At 41.8% G+C, this 24,286-nt stretch overlaps 1 protein-coding gene across 1 annotated transcript in view; it reads right to left on the bottom strand.

Moving 5' to 3' along the window:
• Positions 1-7,059: 7,059 nt before the first annotated feature.
• Positions 7,060-24,286, bottom strand: part of LOC114643190 (protein-tyrosine kinase 6-like) — a 120,347-nt gene continuing 103,120 nt past the window's right edge. Inside the window, exons 6-8 of the mRNA XM_051932863.1 lie at positions 21,251-21,432; positions 11,143-11,293; positions 7,060-8,916 (exon numbers count right to left, since the gene is read on the bottom strand). Coding sequence (XP_051788823.1) covers positions 8,726-8,916; positions 11,143-11,293; positions 21,251-21,432 — 524 coding nt within the window. The 3' untranslated portion in view covers positions 7,060-8,725. The remainder of the gene's footprint in view (positions 8,917-11,142; positions 11,294-21,250; positions 21,433-24,286) is intronic.

The raw sequence follows: 24,286 nt of genomic DNA, 5'->3' as shown, positions 1-24,286 counted from the left end.
TGAATATTTTGAGACAACTGAATGCTTTTCCTTTGGTATGTATTTATATATTAAGACTGACTTTATTTTATATTGTGGTGATTTACTTGTTATGACGAATATGCTTTTGAGTGGGGTCCACAGCAAAGGCCAAACTAGATACAACTATAGGGAACTTTTTTTTTATTGAGGGATCTATTTTTTGAACATAATGGCTACAATGAGTGGAAACCAGCATGCAGAATTCATTTTTGACCAGTAAAAATAAATTGGCTAACAGACGAGCAAAGACTGGATAAAAAGATTGTTTTACCGCAGCATTTCTCAACCTTTAAGTATTTGTGACCCGAGTTTTCATAAGTTTTAATCGCGCCCAATAATTTTTTTTGAAACTCTAATAAAATTCATTCCTATATTTTTTGTTGCCGATACACCGCTACAGCATTTAAAATTTCCCTACAAATAGCGAAATTATGCCACATATAGCAACATTCGCACCCCCTTTTCTGTTACTGCCCCACAGGTTGAGAACTGCTGCGCTAGGGTTATTTTTGATAAGGGGTACGCCCAACAAAACAGGCCTAATATCTCAGACACTATTTTGGGAACTTAAAAATTACACATGAAGTATTGTAATGCTGAATAATATGGAACAACACTTTTTTAAGTCTTTGCACCTGCAGGTAAAAGCTGTTTTTCCTAGCACATTTTTTATTACAGTGCTTGAATTTGAACCTGCAGACTAAGCTGTGCTAAAGGTCTGCAGACAAATGAATCATCTGACTCCCAAGGAGAAACAAGCCATACCAGAGAGGGGGATCAAGCTGTGGACCAGGCCATCAACCAATTGACTACTGGACAACGTGCTTGATTTCCAGTCCAAGAGATCACGGGTTCCTGCTGCTAACAAGTCAACTGTACTGGTGACCATTGACATCAAAAGATAATCGTGGGTCCAGAATCGTAGAGGGCAGCCTGCATGGCATCCAGACCAGAGCCTCATTCATTAGATGAAGAGTTCCAGGATACTGATATCCTTGGCTTTAGGGTATTGGACTCCAAGATCTGATTCACACTTTTACTGTGCAGAGTTCTATGCTGTTTGCCAGAGCCCACTTTAACTGTGACAGATGTTGACCAAGTACTTGAATTCTTCTTGCCCTAGGAGTTGGAACCACAAACTAATCTCTTTTTCCGCAGCAATGTCTTTAAGGAAGATATGAACCATAGAGTTATGGATGTTATAGAAGGAAAGGCTAATTATCTGCAAGCAAGTCAGCCCAATTTAAACTTTCTTGGTTATTGGTTTTAATAACTGAATGAGTTTAACATAAAGAGAAATTTGTTAAATATGAAGAATAGCAGTAAACCTGAGGGACAGTAAAGTGTTTTGGGTATAGAGATACTCACTGTTTTTTTATGAAGGATGTGAATTTTATTGTGTAATAGTAATTGGAACAAATATGAATATTAATGTATTCAGAATTTTACATTAGGATTAGATGCAACATTAGGACAGATTTTATATCAGGTTTTAAATTAGATGAAAGATATAGTACAAACCTTTAAAGTTTGTAGAACATGGTATAAGGGAAAAGAAGTTTATGGGATAGTGCTGACAGTGTTTTTAGGAACTGGAGTAATTAGGACCATATAGACAGAAATATTTGATGGCAGTACAGGACAAATAATTATTATGGCTTTTTGGGCCTAAGTAATATAGAAGTTAGCAAAACAAAGTAATAATTCAGCACAACAGAGATGGAGTGTCTTATACATGGAGTAGTGTGTGAGTAGTTTGTGAAATTGGAAAGCCCAGATACAAACCAAGGATCCCGGCTGGTGGTAGAAGACTTTAACATCAATAAGAAGCTTGGGTACAACCTTTGCAATTTAAATGTTACATTGACATGAGCCAATGGCATGCATTAATGAGAGTAGTGCTGACATCTTCTGAAGGGAGGATTGACACCTACTTTTAGCAAGATAGCTGTTTTTATGCAACAAAGGTGATCATCTAATCTAAGGCCACAGCAGGATGTAAATTGGGGCAACTTTGTGAATGAGAGCACAAGGATGTGAGCATGGTTGTTTGTATACGGATTCTGTCTCTGGTTATTATTGTACACATCATTGGCACCATAAACTAGGGACTTTGGATGTTTTTAAAGTAAATACTTGGGTTGTCTGTATCACCACCAACAACACTGATGAAAAATATAGGACTAGGAACACTTCTGGGAACCAAGATAGCTAATGTTTGGATAAGAAGGAAATCAAACAGTTGTTGACAATGTTTTTATCATTCTACGTGGAAGTTATGAGGTTATGGGACACAAATCTGAGATTTATAGAGGAAAACATGTAATGCCATTATACTCTGAATAAAAATAACTGATACATGTTGTTATATGTCTTGATTTTCTATGTTCACTATTGTTGATTTTATTAGCTATTATTGATTTATGTGATTTATCTTTAGGTATTAATGATTTGCACTGATTTTTGTTTGAAAAGTTTGAAAAAGGATTCCTCAACATTACTCCTTGCTTTCTGTATTTGAGCCAATTTTGTACCTCTCTAAAGACCGCATGCTGTATTCCCAGTTCTTTAAGTTTGATCGCTAATGTTTCATGTGGTACTTTCTCAAAAGCCATCTGAAAATCAGGATAAATGTTATCATGTGCATCTCTCATATTGTATGCTTTTGTTGCTTTCTTGTAGAATTCCAGCATATGAGTGAAACACAGGCTCCCCATCTGAACCCATGTTGAATATTTGCTAGTACAGTAAAACCTTGATTATCCATTACTCGATTAACCGTCAGGGCCAAAAAAATCATATGCACACGCTAGTGCCTATAAATTACTGCACTACCACCGCTGTGAGCTCTGCACATTTGATCTTTTCTTCAATTAATTGCTTCCATTTATCTCTGATGCACTTTAAACTTATCAGCTGTGATGGATGGCCGGCTTCCTATTCCGGCCCTCACCCCCAGGCCGCCAGGAGGAGCTCTCCCGATAGCATGGACGGGCCCCGAATTCCAGCAGGGCCTCATGGACTATGTAGTTTTTATGCACAGCCCTGCTGGATACCTTGGGGACCACTGGGAGTCGCTGTCGGGAGGCCCGGGGTCTCATATATACCCTATAACCCGGAAGTGCGTCATAATCCCGGGACAGGAAGAAACGACGTGCTTCCGGGGTGAAGATAAGGACTGTCTACCCTGACCCGGAAGGAATAAGGACTTGTGGACTGTTGGGCAGGAACACCTCCGGGTCAGGGTGTATAAAAGGACTCTGGGAAAGCCCAGACACTGAGCTGAGCTGGGAGGTAGGGTGGCGAAGTGTCTGGGAGTGGAGGATTGGTTTGTGATTAGTGTTTGATAGTTATATGAGTAGTGTGGAGTGGAGGGTGCTTGGTGCACTGTTTTATAACAAAATAAATAATTGTTATACATATAATTGGTGTTTGGAGTGGTACCTGATGGTTCAAGAGGTGGACACACGCCTCTATTGCTACACAGCCTATAACTATGGATCAGCCCAATCAGACTTTTTATACAAAGTACACACTATCAGTTTTTATGAATTTTCCCACTGTCCAGAGATTTTCTAAAAACACGTACCATACATGTAATACATACTCACATTATCTCCTTAAGCACTCAAGGATAAATGTTATCGGGTCCTGGAGATTTGTTAGTTTTCAGCCTATTTAATCTAAGCAGCACCTCTCCCTCCTTAACAGTCCCTGTTACTTTTGGGAAATTGTCCACTTCTTCACACATAAACGTCATTAAAATATAACTTCAAATCATTTGTTATTGCACTTTCTGTGTATTCTGGGTTGCTTTTACTGTTCCTAATACTCTTCACCTCCTCCTTGACTGTTCTTTTACTACTAAAATATTGGAAGAATCTCTTTGGGTCAACTATTGCATTTTCTGCAATTTTCTAACTGCTTTTTAGCTTTCCTAAAGCTCTTTTTAATTGCTGCCCTCATATGCCATACGGTTAGTGCTGGAATTACTAGTCCTACAGACTTTCTACAGCTGTTTTCCTTTGTAACGTTCTTTTAAGCTCCTTATTTATTCACCGCTATGTTTAAATTTCTTACTGCTCCTAACTTGTTCTTCATTATACGTAAAACACTTTTAAACCTGCACCTGCATCTCGACTGTCTTCACACTTAAAAGCTTATCCCAGTTTATCTTATCTACACAGTTTGACGTACTAAAATTAAAAAAAATGAATTGGTTTTGTTTTAGAAAATGCACTCTTCCAGAACACTGAAATCTGTTATAGTATTGTCATTCAATCCTAAAGGTTCATTCATCTTTACTCCTTCAATTTTACCCTGATCATTACAAAATACTAAATTTAAACAGGCACCCCTCATCGTTGGTGCTGTAACATATATTGTTAAAAAACAGCCACTGATTACATGTGCTCTGCTACTTGTTACGCTAGCTCAGTTACTATTTGGATAATTGGATCCCTCATTACTATAATATTCTCCTCTAAACTTGCCTCTTTAATATTAAGATGTAAACTGAAGCTATGGTCTACATTTAGGGGTCTTTAGCACATTCCTCATATTAAGTTTTAATCCCTGGATGCGGTCTAGTCGAATCCAAACATCCTAGCTAAGCTCTGGTTTACCATCTAATTGAAGATGTGCGTTCAAATTCTGTTTTACATAAATGGTGACTCCCCAACCTTTTCGGTTTTGCCTGTCCTTCCTAAATAATGACATACTCTGCCCCGTCTGTTATTTAGCCTTGTTTCTGTTATTCCTATTACATCAAAGTTGTGCGCAGTTACAGATAATTTAAACCCCTTAATTTTATTCTTAGTAATCTTAGCATTAAGACAAGCAATTTTTTGTCTTTATCATTGGCATTGGGTGACCTACAAAGGAGCTCTTCAAACTGGGTATCAGATGGCAGTCACAAAGCCTTATCCTTTTCAATTCAAAAGTTTCACGGAGCGGAGCATCCTTTGTGACCTGTGCAGTGTGGAACACTGATGTGAAGTGGAAAAGAATGGCCAAAGGGTTTCCTTGCCACATTTCCCTGTTGTGAACACCAAAGCAAGTTAGTGTGATATTGATCAGTTACGTGGGGCTCTTTTTGAGGCAGGTAATCAATAAGCTCATAACTCTCCTTAGTACACTGATTGCAGTGACGCTTCTTTTCAGGAGTCATCAACTGACACCCGATAAGCTATCTTCATGCACTGCCATTCTTACATACACAAACTCCCAATCTGACAGACCTAGGTTTATAAACTCTAGTGGTGATCAATATGTTCTTATCTGGAATATAATAATTCTTTACATTTATACAGAGAGGATGAATTGAAAAAATGTCACTGAAACAAAAAATATTTACATTGAATTAGCAAAATGTGGAGTCTAAATGTTAGGCTGATAAAGTACATTGAGTAAATTAGTATGCACTATTGGCAAATATCGACTTATACCAAACTAGAAAACTACTTTCAAAATTCATAAAACAATAACATACTAACATCTAAGGCTACATCCTTATGTTGTTTGCCAGTAATTTCTTTTTTATAGAGCATGGGACCACATATTCTAGTATATAAAGAATTTGGGCTGGGGTATTGCAAAAGTTCTTTATTATAAATAAATACATAAAATCAAACATTCTACTGCATTTTTTGAATGTATGGTTTACTGATTGATATGATATTCAATTAAATATCAACAAAGAAATCAGTATAGCAGCACACCGGTCCTAATGCATTTTGATAACTTGCAGACTTATCATAATTCATGTCTAAAAATTACTATAGAATACAGAAGGATGGACGTATACAGAAAACAAATGGCATATGCAAAGAAAGAGTTGTGTACTTGTTCTTTTTGGCTGATTTATATTCCAAAAAATATTCTTTTGTAGGGATGTGGAGCAGATTCAAAAACAATTTTGCAGTTTCTGCTTTTTAATATTTGTTCATCACTGCTTGTAGGCTGCCAAGGAGTCAAATTTGTGTGGATATCCTAAACACTGCCATTTGTACCACTTCAAATCAAGAACAAGGTGAAAGATTGGCATAGCAGGAAACATGGTATAGGTTTGTTTGGTTCAGTAAAGAAAAATAGTTATGACTCTGTATAATATTCTGTGGCTGTTTGGGCTATTTTGCTCTTCTTGGGCTTCATTATTGGACTAGTTTACTGAATAATTGTTCAAGCCTTCATTTTATTCTGTTGCTTATTGATGAAAAGCTGCAGACTTTTTCAGACAAAGATTTTCAACCTGAGGTAGGTCATTTGTTAGTTTTTTACATATTTGATTCATATATCTTCAAAAAAGTGCCAGGGATTCCAAGATGATTATGTTAAATTAGATATTTCTACCTTAATAAACACGCTGAATTATTATAAACTGCTCAAAACAATTTAAAGGAACACTCACTTTGAAAACACATCAGATCCTGCTGGGAAACAAAATCCTGCTGGATATCGCTACTGATATGGACTGAGTAATGTGTTAGGAATGAAAGGATGCCACATCGTTTGATGGAAATGAAAATTATCAACCTACAGAGGGCTGAATTCAAAGACACCCCAAAAATCAAAGTGAAAAAATGATGTGGCGGGCCAGTCCTTCTTGCTGAAATTTCATTGCAGCAACTCAAAATCATACTCAGTAGTTTGTATGGCCACCGTGTGCTTGTATGCATGCCTGACAACAATGGGGGTGGGGGTGGGGGTTTATGCTCCTAATGAGATGACAGACGGTGTCTTGGGGGATCTCCTCACAGATCTGGACCAGGGCATCACTGAGCTGCTGGACAGTATGAGGTGAACCTGGCGGCGTCAGATGGACCAAAACATAATGTCTCAGAGGTGTTCTATTGGATTTAGGTCAGGCGAGCATGGGGGCCAGTCAATGGTATCAATTCATTCATCCTGCAGAAACTGCCTGCATACTCTCGCCACATGAGGCCAGGCATTGTCATGCACCAGGTGGAACCCAGGACCCACTGCACCAGCATAGGATCTGACAATGGGTCCAAGGATTTCATCCCGATACCTAATGGCAGTCAAGGTGCTGTTGTCTAGCTTGTAGAGGTCTGTGCATCCCTCCATTGATATGCCTTCCCAGACCATTACTGACCCACCACCAACCGGTCATGCTGAATGTTACAAGCAGTATAATGTTCTCCACGGCTTCTCCAGACCCTTTTACGTCTGTCACATGTGCTCCCATCTCTCAAAAGCACAGGGTGCCAGTGGTGGACCTGCCAATTCTGGTATTCTATGGCAATAGCCAGTCAAGCTCCACGGTGCCAGGCAGTGAGCACAGGGCCCACTAGAGGATGTCTGGCCCTCATTCAGACCACCCTCATGAAATCTGTTTCTGATTGTTTGGTCAGAGACATTCACACCAGTGGCCTGCTGGAGGTCATTTTGTAGGGCTCTGGCAGTGCTCATCCTGTTCCTTCTTGCCCAAAGGAGCAGATACCGGACATACTGATGGGGTAAGATCTTCTATGAGGGGCCCTGTCCAACTCTCTTAGAGTAACTGCCTGTCTCCTGGACTCTCCTCCATGCCCTTGAGACTGTACCGGGAGACAGAGCAAACCTTCTGGAAATAGCATGTATTGATGTGCCATCCTGGAGAAGTTGGACTACCTGTGTAACCTCTGTAGGGTCCAGGTATCGCCTCATGCTGCCAGTAGAGACACTGACCATAGCCAATGCAAAACTAGTGAAAAAACAGTCAGAAAAGATGAGGAGGGATAAATGTCAGTGGCCTCCACCTGTTAAACCATTGCTGTTTTGGAGGTCGTCTCATTGTTGCCCCTCTAGAGCACCTGTTGTTAATTTCATTAACACCAAAGCAGCTGAAACTGATCAACAACCCCCTCTGCTACTTAACTGACCAGATCAATAGCCCAGAAGTTTCATTGACTTGATGTTATACTCTGATTAAAAAGTGTTGCTTTAATTTTTTTGAGCAGTTTATATATACTTAAACAGTGCTTCAATGGGAAACTAATAGTTTATCTCCTCTTTGCTAGATCAGCTGCAGGCTTGCTGCTGCTGCCGTGCCGCACGATCCGCATCTCGTGCGGTGCTTCGAACATTTAAAAGCCTGTACTGCAGCTGTCCTTTTGTCTCACTGCTTTGTCCCTCTTTCCCCAGACATCCTTTGCTCCTGTTGGGGCTCCTGCTCCTGAGGCGCACCTCTTTGAAGAGGAAGATTTTCTGTTCTTTTAATTGAGAGATGGAGCTGTGCCCTCCGGGTTGACACGGAGCCTGGGTCACTCCTGAAAGAGACTATTTGTTTTCAAAGTGTTTGAATAAAGTTTTTTTGTCTCTGGAATTTCCTGAGTGTATCTGTGGAACTTTGTGTCACAAGCGTGACAAGTGGTAGCAGAAGTGGTTGCACAGATGAATCCTCGGGACGATGTGTTTCAATGTGTTCTGGTGTAACACCAAAGCAGCTGAAACTGATTAACAACCCCCTCTGCTACTTAACTGACCACATCAATAGCCCAGAGATTTCATTGACTTGATGCTGTACTCTGATTAAACAGTGTTCCTTTAATTTTTTGAGCACTTATTAAACATTGTTCCTTTAATTTTTTGAGCACTTATTAAACATTGTTTCTTTAATTTTTTGAGCACTTATATTTTCTTATTGAGCTCCTCTTCAAGTGTGCTTGAATATAAATATTCCGTATACTTCAGACATTTTGAGCTAGGCAAAACCTTCCTCATTCTGGTTGAAGTTTACAAGCTGCTCGCTTAGTTCTTTGAATGATGGCCGTTCCTTAGGTCTGTCATTCCAACAGGCCAACATCAATTTATAAATAATGTCAGGGCAGTTTTCTGGTAGTGGCATGCGGTACCCAGTTTTTACTCTTTCAACAGCCAAATTGGTAGACATCCCTAAAACAAATAAACAAAACAAGTAAGATTTTGAAAATAAAAATTAAATTGGTTATTTGATTTTTTCAGGACATCACCAGTTTCAACAGAGCATGTCCCCACTCATATTTTTTCCCTCTTCTAATAGGGGGTTTGAGATGCTCGGTACCTCCTTGTACCCAGGAAACGGCTAGTCATGAACCAGATAGACAAGTGCAATGACGTCACACGGCAACAAGACTGGTGTACCAAAAAGTGTATAGTGCAGCTTATTCAAGTCAAAAAGCAGTGCCCAAATAACGCAGTGTCCAAATAACTCAAGTGCAGTACGGTAACAGTATCTCTTCAGTAAATAATAAATAACCAATAAAATCCAGAGCCTTTTGTGGGAATACAATCAATCAATAAATAATAAATCCAAACTGGAATAAAATCACAGAACAACAGTCTAGAGGAGAAAAGGCCATTCAGCCCAAAAAAGCTTGTCATTCTTATCCACTTAATTCTTCTAAAATAACATCAGGTTGAGTTCTGAAAGTCCTTAAAGTCCTACTGTCTACCACGCTACTTGGGCGCTTATTCCATGTCTCTATGGTTCTCTGTGTGAAGAAAAACTTCCTAATGTTTGTGCAAAATTTACTTTTAATAAGTTTCCAAATGCGTCCCTGTATCTCGATCTACTGTATTCCCTTCAGAATTTTAAACACCTCAGTCATCTCTCCTCTTAATCCCCTCTCTTCATAACTCATCCCCTGTAGCCATTGAATCAGCCTAGTTGCTCTTCTCTTTTTTGTAGCACGGAGATTAACACTGTACACATTACTCCAGACGAGGCCTTATCAGTGTGTTATAAAGCTTGAGCATAACCTCCTTGGCCTTGTACTCCACACACCGTGCTATATAACCTAACATTCTGTTAGCCTTCTTAATGGCTTCTGAACACTGTCTGGTAGTTGATATTGTTGAGCCCACTACAACGCCTAAATCCTTCTCATAAGGTGTACTTTTGATTTTTAGAGCTCCCATTGTGTATTCAAACATTTCATTTTAACTTCCCACATGTAATACTTTACATTTACCTACATTAAATTTAATCTGACCACAAATATACCCAAGCCTGTATGATTCAGTGGATTCTACGTGACTTGCCAATCTACCTAACTCGGTATCATCTGCAAGCTTGTCTGATAAGGTAACTTGCACTATAACCCTTTGCTTCCTGTGTCTGAGCCAATTTTGCATCCATCTACAAACAACACCCTGAACTCCCACTTCTTTTAGTTTGTTTCTCAAAAGCTTATTGAAAGTCAAGATAAATAATATCACATACTCCACTTTGATCATATATATATATATATTTTTTTGCTTCCTCATAGAAATCCAGCATGCTGGTAAAACACGACCTCCCTTGTCTGAACCCATGCTGACCAGTAAAATAAAATCAAGTTGCCTTTCTCCGTTTCTTAAGCTGTTCTTTCCCTTCTCTATCCCCGCTCACCAACTGAGTCTTTTCAGCGGGGGCCAAGACATCGGCAAGTGGGGTTATCCTTAAAACAGCTTGTGTCCCAGTCACCTTAGGTGGTCACCTGCAGGGATGCTCAAGCCCAGTTTCACTGTTCCACCACCATCTCTCTTGCATCTGTGGGACGATCCCTCAAAGCTCTCTGGTCCCGCCACTGGAGCTGCATTCCCCTTACTTCCTGAAGAGCCACCTCCAGACTGCCATGCCTCCTGTCCTCTGCACTGACTCACACTCTTGATTTCCACTCTCTCTTTCTCCCAAATATCTCCTTCTTGATTTTCTTGGATACGATTTTCTTGTTTTGTTCTCACTCTCTCTTTTCCTTTTTTTCTCGATTGCCTCTTTATCCTACTCAGGCTCCTTTTATCCACAGCGAATGCATGTGTGTCAAACGACCTGTGGAGCTACAATGAGGGACAGCTGCACTAACTGCCTGCATGCACATTAAGCACAATTAGTAAATTCCTTTATTAAAATGTTCATGGTTGCATGGCTTTGCAGTGACATGGACCCAAACTCACTCAGCCTGATATGCACTGATCTTATTGTTAAAAATCTGCACCACCACCACAGACCCTAACTGTTTTTGCCACATGGGCTATGAATTAATTTGCACATTTCAAAACATGTTCTAGGAAGAAAATATAGAAAAAAAACTCAATTTCTAAAAAATATTTGCAATTTTGAATACTGCTACACAACCAAGAAACAGATGTATATTTTACCTGAATATGGTATTTGACCATAGCTCATAATCTCAAATAGAAGTATTCCAAATGACCATACATCAGATTTAACAGAGTAACGTCCATGGGTTATTGCTTCAGGGGCTGTCCATTTGTAGGGAATTTTCTCGGCATTTGATATGTATACTTCCTAAAAGAAATAATGTGTTTTTATTCACAATACATTTTGAATTTGCTTTGAATAATATAACATTTAACCAATGAAAAAGGTTCATGGTTGTAGACTTTCCAGTAAAACTAAGTTTACATCAGATGTTGTAATGGAAGTGTGTTGTACTATACAAGGCCAAATTTTGCATTCTTGACTATGCTGATCAGTAGATACTACCAATCTGGCACAGTACAAATGGACGCTTTCTGCACCAGTGACACACTGTGTGTTTACAGCCTGCAAATGCATTATTTGGTTTACCTTGAACCATTGTGCTGCTTCCATAATGGCGATATGCCACCTGCTCCTACATTTGTGTTACCATCACAAAACTCATTGATAGCGTAACCCTGGACTTCCAGACTACACACGTTTTTATCAGTGACATTTGCTTCAGTGCTGTTTATTTTTGAAGCTCAATGAGGTTCAACAGACACCAGTGATTCTATAGCAACACTGCTATTCTCCAAAAATAAATGAAAAGCAAAAATAATTATAATAAAATACCAAAATGCCAATAAGACCAGAGTTGATTTCAGGGTTGGCATGATATTATATCCATTTGGTATGTGGGAAGAAACTTGTAATAAGGAAAAAAATCTACATAGACATGAGGATACAAACTACCCACAGACGGGAGAGGTGGAGGAGGACGACGACGCTGGGAGCATACACTGATACAGTGCGTTGCCGCAACCACCACATAACAAAGAACCTTAGAATCCCAGATTAGGACCAGATTGCAGCCATACCAGTGGATGACACCTCAGCACCACACTAGTTTGAATGGAATGGAACAGAACAGTGTGAGGTTTTTTTTTTTTTTTCAGTTGCTGGAGTGCCAATCCTGTCACCAACCCCCAGGTTTTACCTGCAGGTTGGAGGACCTGCTTGCAGGGCCGGCTGCAGATTAAATTCATACCCAGGATGAAGCAACTGCAGGTAAAGAATCCTTGCTTAAGGGCCCAATGGAGTAGAACCACTTCTGGCATTTACAGAATTCGAACCGGCAACCTTCCAATCCTAGAGTCCTGAGCTGGAAGGCCGCACTAGTGGACATATTAGTATAAACGTAGGAAACATTAAATTCTCAAAAAAAACCCACAATGATGTCATGAAATTAATACAGTATATCCATTCATGAAATATATGAAGTAACATAACATTTTAAAATATCTTAAAGGCTGATAAGTAAACAGAAAAGAGTTTTGTATGCTATTTTTAACATGGCATGAAAATTAAGTTATGTATTTACAGACAAGGTAGTCTTTTTTAGAATATCAATATTACACCTCCTCATGGACTTTAACTGCCTCTTATTTATTACCTCTAGTGTCATTGCTCATTTGTTGTATCCTAGCATAAGGAATGCAAATTCATTTGTCCAGCCACTCTATCTGTTGTCCTAACATCTAGTCCTCTATCAGTTATTACCTCAAACCTTCTTTTAGACTTCTATATGCTATTTCTTAACTCTCATCAATCCATCCATCCATCCACCCATCTTAACCCTACACCAGCAATCAAAGGGTGCAAGGCAGGAAACAACATCTGAATACCCTGAGATGAGAACTACGATCTCCTTACCACTGCACCATCATGTCACTCTGCTTAACTCCCATTAACTTTCGTTACTCTGACAGTAAAACTAATTCTTGGCCTTTGCCACAGGTCTTCTGAGCTCATTATTAAAGATAATCGGTTGTCCCCTGCTGTAATTTAATTCACTTTGAATTTTCTATGTCTGTTGCCTCGATGTATGCTCAGACCATGGTAAGAGATGTCTCGGTGAGGGAGACATTTTATTCGCAACTTTGCTCGGTGGTTGATGGGTGTCCATTAAGTGACACTCCTCTGGTGTCATGGGTGACTTCAGTGCGACCACTGGCACTGACAGGGCTGACTATGAGGATTGTGTCGGTCTCCATGGGTCTGGCGACAGTGATGAAAGTGCCTCTGTGTTCCTTGATTTTGCAAAAGGTCAGGGGATGTGGATTGCTGGATTCTGGTTCCAACGACCTGAGCCACATCATTAGACTTGGTACTCCAATACTGGTGGTGTGGTGAAAGAGATAGATCACATCCTCGTGGGCAGACGCTGGAGGCTCTTACAAAACAGCAGGGTCGATAGAAGTGCGCAGTTTGTGAATTCTGACCACGGACTTGTTGTTGCTACTTTGAAGATCCAGCTTAGGTCCAGTAGGTTACCACCTACTAGGAAAATGAGGCTGGACTTGGCCAGACTCCAAAATTCTATCGAGTTTGTATGCAGTTTGTGTGAGGACCTTACTGACATGGGTGCGACTGCTGATCCTAATATGATACTCACGTAACAAGACCCTGAAAGTTGCTGAGGGTAGTGTTGGAGTTACCAGCTGTGACATGTGGCCGGCCGTTCATCCCAGCCAATACCCCCAGGCCGCCAGGTGGAGCCCTCCCTGCAGCATGGAGGTGCCCCGAATGCCAGCAGGGAATTCTGGACAATACAGTTTTTATCCCCAACCCTGCTGGATGCTGTGGGGGCCGCTGCAGGGAGGAACAAGGATTATTTGCCCTATACCCTGGAAGTACATCCAAGTTACATGGACAGGAGAAATGACGTGCTTCCAGGGTGAAGAGCGGCAGCGCCAGCGGAGAAGCTCTACTCATCATGGCCGACGTTCGGGATGAGTGTAGGAGCGGCCACACAGATCGGGAGAAGCCTACGGAGGAAGAATGCATCAAGGTATGTGCTGGGAATATAGTGGATAATATTTTAAAAATAACAGACTTTGTACCTTGCACATACCTAGGAAATCATCATCCGGAGGCTCTGCGGGATGCAGGAAAAGCTTCTACAGAAGGTGGTACGCTTTTGTTCGAGCCGGAGAGAGGGACTAAAGACTTCCGCATTTTGGCTGCCGGCAAGGGACACGTGACCCAACCCGAAGCATTCTGGGAAGGAGGAGGTCCACGTCCCGCTGTTTGCGCCTTCGTCTGCGAAAAGACAGACTTGGACTTTCCAAAGGGGAAGGGGGAGGCGAACGAAGCACCGCTCACCCCGCAAGAAGGTAAGGAGGGCCAGGAAGTGGCTGATCGGTCTGTTGACAAATTAATAAAGACAGACCACAGTTCGCCGAAGAAGGCAACCCGGCCCTCAGACAATAAGAACTCCAATTCCCAGAAGCCTCCGCGAGATCCGTCAGAGCACGTGACAGCAGCGGGCGTGCTCATTGGCTCCCGGCCGGTAGGTAAGGCGAACAAGGAAGTAAGCTTGCCTCCGGCTGAAGTAAATAACATTTTGGACTTGCGGGAACTCGAGAAGTTAATCGAGCCCGTAAGTAGTTTCTTGCAGGTCCTGACAAACGTTGAGAGGATCATGGGAGAATTGGGAGCAGTGGCCGAAGCGCCGTTGAGGAAGGTGAAAGAATACCTGCGGAGGTTTGGTTGGGAGCTTCCCGGACTAAAGAACGCGACGGTACAGGTAAACGAGACCCGTACCATACATAATAGAGGAACACAGAGTGAACCGGGCCTGCGATTGTTCAGTAGCAGGTGCCAATCCTCTGTGAACCCTACAAAAGAGTCTGACACGATGACTGAGTGGCCGGGGGAAGATCTGATCGTGTCAGAGCAACTGAACAGTGCTGTCTTATGGAGCGAGGTGGATCTAAAGACGCCGCCACCGGTTGCTGTTAAATCTAAAGGGGTGCAGACAGGAAAGGGGCTCTCTTTTACTCATAGGGAGACCCAAACTGTGAACAAGCCCCAGATTAAACAGGAGATCACTAAAATAAAAAGGGGTCTCCTGACAAGTTGGAAAAGGGGTTGGAAAGCTCAAGGGCGGCTGATAAATCCTCCTCAGTGGAGAAAAGGGTGGAGCCAGATGTTCCAAGGTGCTTCCACTCTAGCAGAGAGAGACTACCAAGGGGACCGCGGCTGTGCTATGAATGCTGCAGGCCGGGCCACGGATGGAGAAGTTGTACTAGGAGGACAGGGGATCAAAATATTTATTCTTATATTGTTCCTCCTAGGTTTGCACAGGAGTGTCAGCTAGATTGCTGAGGTCCGACCTTTGGATCACCTTGGAGGAAGATGTCCCTCGCGGGGCTGGGCGCTGCAAACCATGGTTTTTCGCTGGGAGGAGGGTACTGTGATATGTGGCTGGCCGTTCATCCCGGCCAATACCCCTAGGCCGCCAGGTGGAGCCCTCCCTGCAGCATGGAGGTGCCCCGAATGCCAGCAGGGAATCCTGGACAATGCAGTTTTTATCCCCAACCCTGCTGGATGCCGTGGGGGCTGCTAGGGGACGCTGCAGGGAGGAACAAAGATTATTTGTCCTATGCCCCAGAAGTACATTCAAGTCACATGGACAGGAGAAATGACGTGCTTCTGGGGTGAAGAAGAAAGGATTTTTATCTGACCTGGAAGTGTTCCTAGTCACGTGGACACAGAGGGCGAAACACTTCCGGGTCAAGGACTGTAAAAGGACTGTGGGAAATCACAGACGTTGAGCTGAGCTGGGTGGCAATGCGTCTGGGAGTGGAGGATTGTTTATTGTAGTGATTGTTTATTGATTTATGAGTATTGTGGAGTGTAGGTGCTTTGTGCACTTTATTAGTGTCCAAATAAATAAATATTTGACTTTTACCTGGTGTCTGGAGTCAAACATGAGGGTTCAAGAGGACGACAGTGTCCTCTATTTGTCACACAGCGTTCCCAGAAGAGAGGGGTTTCATCTCACAAGGCGCTGTGGATATCATTGAGAGGAGTTGCAGTGCACAGCTTGATGGCAAATCCGGTCTGTACCGGGAACTGAGAAGTATGGCTGCGAGGGCTCTGAGGGCAGATAAGCAGGCATTTGTTAGAGGAATTTGTGAACAAGTGACACACCATGTGTGGTCTAGTGACCCATGTCCTTCTTATAGAGGAATCAAAGCATTACACACATCCGAATCTGTTCCTCGGAGAGTCACAGTCACGGCTGATGGAATGGTCATTATGGATGACACTGCAGTTTGTGACACGCTGAACTGGCTACTTTGAACAGCTGTTTAAAGCTGATCCTCCGGCTAGGACGTTGGATATCTCGGGGTCCACGGGTCTTGAGGATGATCTTCCAATCAGCTGTGAACCACGCAATCCCACTGAGATTGCACAGGAGATGAACCAGCTGAGGGAAGGCTGCAGGGATCTATGGTATCCGGGGTAAACTTCTCCAGGCTGGTGGTAAGGCTGTCATCCTGGCATTATAAACAAGCTTTGATTCCATTTGGGATTTCCATTTTTGTCGTCCCTATCTAGAAAGGGAAGAGTGATCCCCTGGATTGTGGCAACTACAGGGGGTAACACTGCTCTCAGTGCCAGGTAAGGTCCTTGCCTGGATCATCCTCAATACGATCCATGATTACTTGCTCACCTACCAGCTACTGGAGCAATCTGGTTTAATGCCTAAGAAATCTTCCATCGACTGCATCCTGGCACTGAGGGTTCTCATGGAGTGCAAACGTGAATATTGGCAGAGATTTTTTGCAGCCTTTGTCGATTTTCATAAAGTGTTCGACTCAGTTGATCAAGTTGCCCTTTGGGACATCCTCAGACTTTGTGGGATCTCCTCAAAGTTGCTGGATATCATGGACTGTACACTGATACTGTGAGTGCTGTGCAGAGTGGAGGCAGAACCTCTGTGTTTTTGCCAGTTGATTCTGGGGTTTGTCAGGGGTGTGTTCTTGTTACTACTCTGTTCAGTGCTTGCATAGACTGGGTGTTGGGCAAGGTCATGTGGGGTCCAGCGGCTCTGTGGCATCTGTTGGTGAATTAAGATTCACTAATCTTGACTTTGTCAATGATGTTTTGTTCTTTGCAGAGTCAATGGAGGCTCTGAACAGGGCTCTCAAGAGACTGAGTGAGGAGTCTGAGTGTCTGGGCTTGTGAGTGTCCTAGATAAAAAACAAGATCCAGGCCTTTAATAACCTCTTGGGCACAGCCATCAGCAGTGTGTCTGTCAGCAGAGAGAGTGTCGACCTTATTGAGAGGATTATTTAGCTTGGCTGCAACATTCATGACTCTGGTGACTCTTCCAATGAAGTCAGTAGATGGATTGGGAGAGCATGGGGGGTCATGAGGTCACTGGAAAGAGGTATATAGCACTTCCAATGTCTATGCAAAAGGACAAAGGTCCAAGTCTTTAGAGTCCTGGTGCTTCCTATCTTGCTGTATGGTTGCAAGACATGGACGCTATCCAGTGACCCGAGACAAAGACTGGACTCCTTTGGTACTGTGTCTCTTCAGAGAATCCTTGGGTACTGCTGGTTTGAATTCGTGTCGAATGAGCGGTTGCTCACAGAGTCCAGAATAAAGCACATTACCTACATTGTGAGGGAGGGTCCGTTACGGCACTACGACCATGTGGTGCAATTCCCAGAGGGTGATCCAACTGACAGGATCCTCGTTGTTGAGCGGCGGGAACAGGCCAATGGGATGCCCACATAACACCTGACTGCAGCAGATAGATGATCATTTCCAGAGGGTGGACTGGACTGTCTGTGTAGGTGGTTGCCAACCAGGATCCTCAGCTGTTTCGTTGTTTGGTAGGTGCAGCAACGTGCTGTACCAGTGCATGTTCCCCAACCTGAAATAACCTGACCTGACCCGATACTTATTTTCATTTTGCTGTGTGGTTCAATCCCTTATAATATTTAATATTTACCATTTACCACAGAATATATACACAAGTGTATAGGATCAGAATCCTATCCATAGTCACAGACAACAGCTTAAGTCAATCAATGAGGAGCCACAGGTAACATCAAAAAATCTCATTTTAAGGTAGGGTCACGTGACTGTAAGTGCTACACAAAATATTATCTGCTACCAGAGTGATCTGTGATCATTCGGTGATCTCTAATCAAAAAATATAAAAAAAAACTAACACAAATCATAAATTGTACATTTACAAGTCCATCAGCATATGTTCACCAAATGTTAATTAGTGTGGATTTCAAAGGTCTACATACTTGTTTTGAAATTTCAGTTTTGTTCTTCTGAAGGCTGAAAGAAAGACAAATGATGTCAAGCCTTCTTTATCTTTAATAAAAACAACTGTAATCAACAATACTGAAGTGAAAAACAAATGGTTCATTAATAGTAGAAATAGTTATACTTGTATAAAAAGATGGAATCCTTTGCTTGCATAAGCGTGCACACCCTTCAATGAACTTTGTACTTCTGCTTTGACTCCTGCAGTATGTCAATTTGGTCACTTTCACATTTACACACCTGGGGTCAGATTTATAAAGCTTGCGTATGCACAAAAAAAGGCTCAAAATGTTTGTATACCATCCTTTCATGCCAAAGTCAGGATTTATAAAAGAAAAACTGAAGAGAACTCTTGCGTATATTTACGGCAACTATGACCCATCTGTATGCAACATTCTGGAGAAAGTAGTAAATGTTGACACCCAGGGAAATGCAGCCAAAGCAGCTAAATGATGACTTAGGTGAATAATTATTCATTTCACCAAGCCCTTATTGTAATGTGTGTTGATGTGACAAACATGTTCAAGTGATAAACATTATGTACAGACTCTGTTTTAGTTTTCTTTTTAAGAGGGCCAATGCTGCATATTTGTACTGAAGAACTTTTTTTTTGTTTTTGTCAGTTTAAATAGTTTTCCTGTTATCACTTATCAGGATCAGAAACCAAAGCACATTTAAAACACAAATGTGATTCACTCCCTGTGTACAGAAAGCTCTAAATCTCATTTCCATCAGCCTATTCAAAGCCTAATGGTTTGACACAATATGGTTTGTTTGCCACTGCCTGAAGACTGTGCAAATGGTCATATAGTAAACAAGGGCAACAAGCTTTTAGGGAGTTGGATTTTTTGGCTAATGATGATGACGATCTTTGGAACTATTACTTTTCCAAATTTTTCTGTCTGGAATTCCCACTCCTGCTGAGGCATCCCTACGATATCATGCTACCTTCACCATGCTTAACAGGAAATACTGTCTGGGTAATGAGCTGTGTTGACTTTGTGTTGAAAATATTTTTTAGAATTAAGGCCAAAATTTTCTGCTTTGGTTATCAATTTTGAAGAAACATCTTGATTTTAGTGTTGACCTGAGGCTGCTGTATTTCCCTCACATTTTAATGATGATATTCACAATGTTCCATGATATTTGCAGTACTTTTCTAATTCTTTTGTATCACTGGCCTGATGCACCACTTTCAAAAATAAGGCTGTGTAGATCTTCTATTGGCTCCTTGTGAGCCACAAACACCTTTTCCAAAGCAACCAACATTCCCAAACTGACTTAATGCAAATTGAGGCTGTAGGATGCCAGAGTATATCTTGGTAACACTAGGTGCAAGACAGGAACCAGCCCTAGAAACAAAACCAGTCCATCATAGGGCTCAATCACATGCTCACTGGTGCCAAGTCAGTGTTGCCAACTAACCTAACCTGCACATCTCAGTAGATGTGGGAGGAAAGACACAGGGAGAATGTGAAGTCGCCACAACAACCAAGTGGAGGATTCGAACCTAGGACACAAGATACGTGGAATGTCACTAGTTAAATATGAATACAGAAAAAACTTTCTAAAGAATATTTTGTAATATTTTCAATCTAAAATACAGTAATCCCTCCTCCATCGCGGGGGTTGCGTTCCAGAGCCACCAAGTAGAAACCATATGTTTATATGGTTATTTTTATATTGTCATGCTTGGGTCACAGATTTGCGCAGAAACACAGGAGGTTGTAGAGAGACAGGAATGTTATTCAAACACTGCAAACAAACATTTGTCTCTTTTTCAAAAGTTTAAACTGTGCTCCATGACAAGACAGAGATGACAGTTCAGTCTCACAATTAAAAGAATGCAAACATATCTTCCTTTTCAAAGGAGTGTGCGTCAGGAGAGAGAGAGAGAGAACAAAGCAAGCAGTCAAAAAAAAAATCAATAGGACTGTTTGGCTTTTAAGTATGCGAAGCACCGCCGGTACAAAGTTGTTGAAGACGGCAGCTCACACCCCCTCCGTCAGGAGCAGGAAGAGAGAGAGAGCCAATGAAAAACAAAGTCAAAAATCAATACGTGCCCTTTGAGCTTTTAAGTATGCGAAGCACCGTGCAGCATGTCCTTCAGGAAGCTGCTGCACACAGAAGGTAGCAACGTCCCTATCGTCTACGTGTGCGAAGAGCCCCCCTGCTCACACCCCCCTACGTCAGTGCAAGACAGAGAGAGAGAAAGTAAGTTGGGTAGCTTCTCAGCCATCTGCCAATAGCGTCCCTTGTATGAAATCAACTGGGCAAACCAACTGAGGAAGCATGTACCAGAAATTAAAAGACCCACTGTCCGCAGAAACCCGCGAAGCAGCGAAAAATCCGCGATATATATTTAAATATGCTTACATATAAAATCCGCGATGGAGTGAAGCCGCGAAAGTCGAAGCGTGATATAACAAGGGATCACTGTAATCCCTTTGCTTTTCATTCATTTATTTTTGCTACAAAGACTTATTAAGGAAGATGTAAAGTCTGATATGGTTTGCTTTAATTCCAGCCAACGACAGACAATGTTTTATTAGTGGTGGCTCTGAGGCTAGGGATCTGCACTGGCAATCGGAAGGTTGCCGGTTCGAATCCCGTAAATGCCAAAAGAGACTCTGTTGGGCCCTTGAGCAAGGCCCTTAACCTGCAATTGCTGAGCGCTTTGAGTAGTGAGAAAAGCGCTATATAAATGCAAAGAATTATTATTAAGGGTGAACTTTTGATATCCACTGTATGTAACCAAAAACCACGCACAATGAATTCTCACAAGAACATTATATATGTATAATATCACCAAACTAAGGATGAATGGAAGACTAAGCAGAGAAAGGAATTTTTTGTTTAAATACTCTAATCAACAAATTACATTACTCCACACAGAGGCAGTTATAGGAGTCTACTTACATCAATAAGACGAGCCAATCCAAAATCAGCCACTTTACAGGTGCCATATTCGTTTACAAGAATGTTTCTTGCTGCCAGGTCCCGGTGAATGTAATTTCGTGACTCCAGATAACACATTCCTTCAGCGACTTGGCTCGCCATAGACACAAGGCAGTTTGAGGACAACCTTATTCCTTCATCACCTAACCAAAAAGGAACATAAGAACAACAGTAGTCAACTTATTTTTTTCACATTTCGATCTCTTTTCACTATTGTTGATTACTCTCCCATACTGTCATGATTGTTATAAAAAGGAATTCCTGTGTAGGTCACTATAAACAGACAACCTTTTGAGAATGTGGTTATTAGAATGTTGACTATCATTAGATATCGAGACCATATGATCCTTCAATTTTTACTTACTTAATTCCTGGTGTATTTTCACATGACAATACCAGAAAAAAGTATTACATTTTAATAATGAACTTTATATTTAATTTATCTGAGCCTCACCAAACGTGTTCTTACTTGCCGCTGTTGTGAAAAAACATGAATGCATTGCCATCTACAATATATCCAGCAGGGGTCGCCAGTTCAACAGAAAGAGGTAGAGTCATTTCAAGAAATATTTCACTTATCTTCATAAAAGAGAACATGTATAGATGCACATAAAGACTGTACATTCACAATTGTGAAATCAAGAAGCCACAGATCAAGAAAACAAATGATAAACAGCAGAATTAAGTAATCTGCACATCATAATATGCTAAATGTTTCCAGTGTTGTGACTAGCCAGGGGAACTATTCTGAATTTCTCCAATTCTTCTGTCTATTTTAAGATATTTTACAGCAGCAGACTGATTATTCAGTGCTTTGATGAATTTCTTCTTTGTTCTATGGCCCTTCTTAACCTATACCTTATTTTACGTGTCACATCTAAAATGAAAAGTAGCTCAGTGCCCATCTGATTACTATCACATTTCTTCTTCTTCTTCTTTTGGCAGCTCCCATTAGAGGTTGCCACAGCCGATCATCTTTTTCCATATCTTCCTGTCCTCTACATCTTGCTCTGTTACATCCATTACCTGCATGTCCTCTCTCACCACATCCATAAACCTTCTCTTAGGCCTTCCTCTTGCCTGGCAGCTCTATCCTTAGCATCTTTCTCCCAATATACTCAGAATCTCTCCTCTGCACATGTCCAAACCAACGCAATCTCACCTCTCTGACTTTGTCTCCCAACCTTCCAACCTGAGCTGACCCTCTAATGTACTCATTTCTAATTCTATCCATCCTTGTCACACCCAATGCAAATCTTAGCATCTTTAATTATAACACTTCCAGCTCTGTCTCCTGCTTTCTGGTCAGTGCCACCATCTCCAACCCATATAACATAGCTGGACTCACTACTGTCCTGTAGACCTTCCCTTTCACTCTTGCTGATACCCGTCTGTCACAAATTACTCCTGACACTCTTCTCCACCCATTCCACTCTGCCTGCAGTCTCTTTTCACCTCTCCTCCACATTCCCTGTTACTCTGTACTGTCGATCCCACGTATTTAAACTCATCCACCCTCGCCAACTCTATTCCTTGCATTCTCACCATTCCACTGACCTCCCTCTCATTCACACACATGTATTCTGTCTTGTTCCTTACTGACCTTCATTCCTTTCCTCTTTGGAGCATATCTCCACCTCTCCAGTGTCTCCTCAACCTGCTCCCTACTCTCGCTATAGATCACAATGTCATCAGCAAACATCATAGTCCATGGGGACTCCTATCTAATCCTGTCTGTCAACCTGTCCATCAATATTGCAAATAAGGCTCAGAGCCGATCCCAGATGTAATCCAACCTCCATGTTGAATGCATCCGTCACTCCTACCACAGACCTCACCACAGTCACACTTCCCTTGTACATATCCTGTACCACTCTTACATACTTCTCTGCCACTCCTGACTTCCTCATACAATACACAACTCCTCTCGAGGCACCCTGTCATACACTTTCTCCATGTCCACAAAAACGCAATGCAACTCCTTCTGGCCTTCTATACTTCTCCATCAACACTCTCAGTGCAAACATTGTGCTCTGGTGCAGTGGTGCTCTTTCTTGGCATGAAACCATACCTAGCTTCCACTACTCTTTCCCATTACTTCATGCTGTGGCTCATGAATTTTATCCCCCTGTAGTTACTACAGCTATGCACATCCCCTTTATTCTTAAAAATCGGTACCAGAATACTTCTTCTCCATTCCTCAGGCATCCTCTCACTTTCCAAGATTCCATTAAACAATCTGTTTAAAAACTCCACTGCCGTCTCTCCTAAACACTTTCATGCTTCCACAGATATGTCATCTGGACCAATGTCCTTTTTGTTCTTCATCCTCTTCATAGCTGTCCTCCTTGCTAATCCGTTGCATTTCCTAATTCACTATATCCACATCATTCAACCTTCTTTCTCTCTCATTCTCTTCTTTCATCAGCCTCTCAAAGTACTCTTTCCATCTGCTCAACTCACCCTCCTCACTTATGAGTATGTTTCCATCTTTATCCTTTATCACCCTAACCTGCTGCACATTCACCCTAACCTGCTGCACATCCTTCCTAGCTCGGTCCCTCAGTCTATCCAATCGGTACAGGTCCTTTTCTTTCTCCTTAGTGTCCAACCTCTCATACAACTGATCATATGCCTTTTCTTTAGCCTTTGCCACCTCTCTCTTCACCTTGCACCTTATCTCCTTATACTCTTGTCTACTTTCTGAATCTCTCTGACTATCCCACTTCTTCTTCACCATCCTCTTCCTCTGTATACTCTCCTGTACTTCCCCATTCCACCACACCAGGTTTCCTTTTCCTCCTTCCTCTGTCCAGCTATCACGCCAAGCACCCTGCCTGAAAACTCTTCACTGCCACTCAGTACCTGTCTCACCTCCTCCCTAAACTCAGCCTTGCAGTCTTCCTTTTTCAACTTCCACCATTTGATCCTGGGCTCTGCCTTCACTCACCCCCTCTTCTTAATCTCCAACGTCATCCTACAGACCACCATCCTGTG

The sequence above is a fragment of the Erpetoichthys calabaricus genome, chromosome 10 (genome assembly GCF_900747795.2).
Source record: "Erpetoichthys calabaricus chromosome 10, fErpCal1.3, whole genome shotgun sequence".
Classification (NCBI taxonomy): Eukaryota; Metazoa; Chordata; class Cladistia; order Polypteriformes; family Polypteridae; genus Erpetoichthys; species Erpetoichthys calabaricus.
The sequence above is the reverse complement of the archived record's forward strand: the minus strand, read 5'-3'. Positions and strand labels throughout refer to the sequence as shown.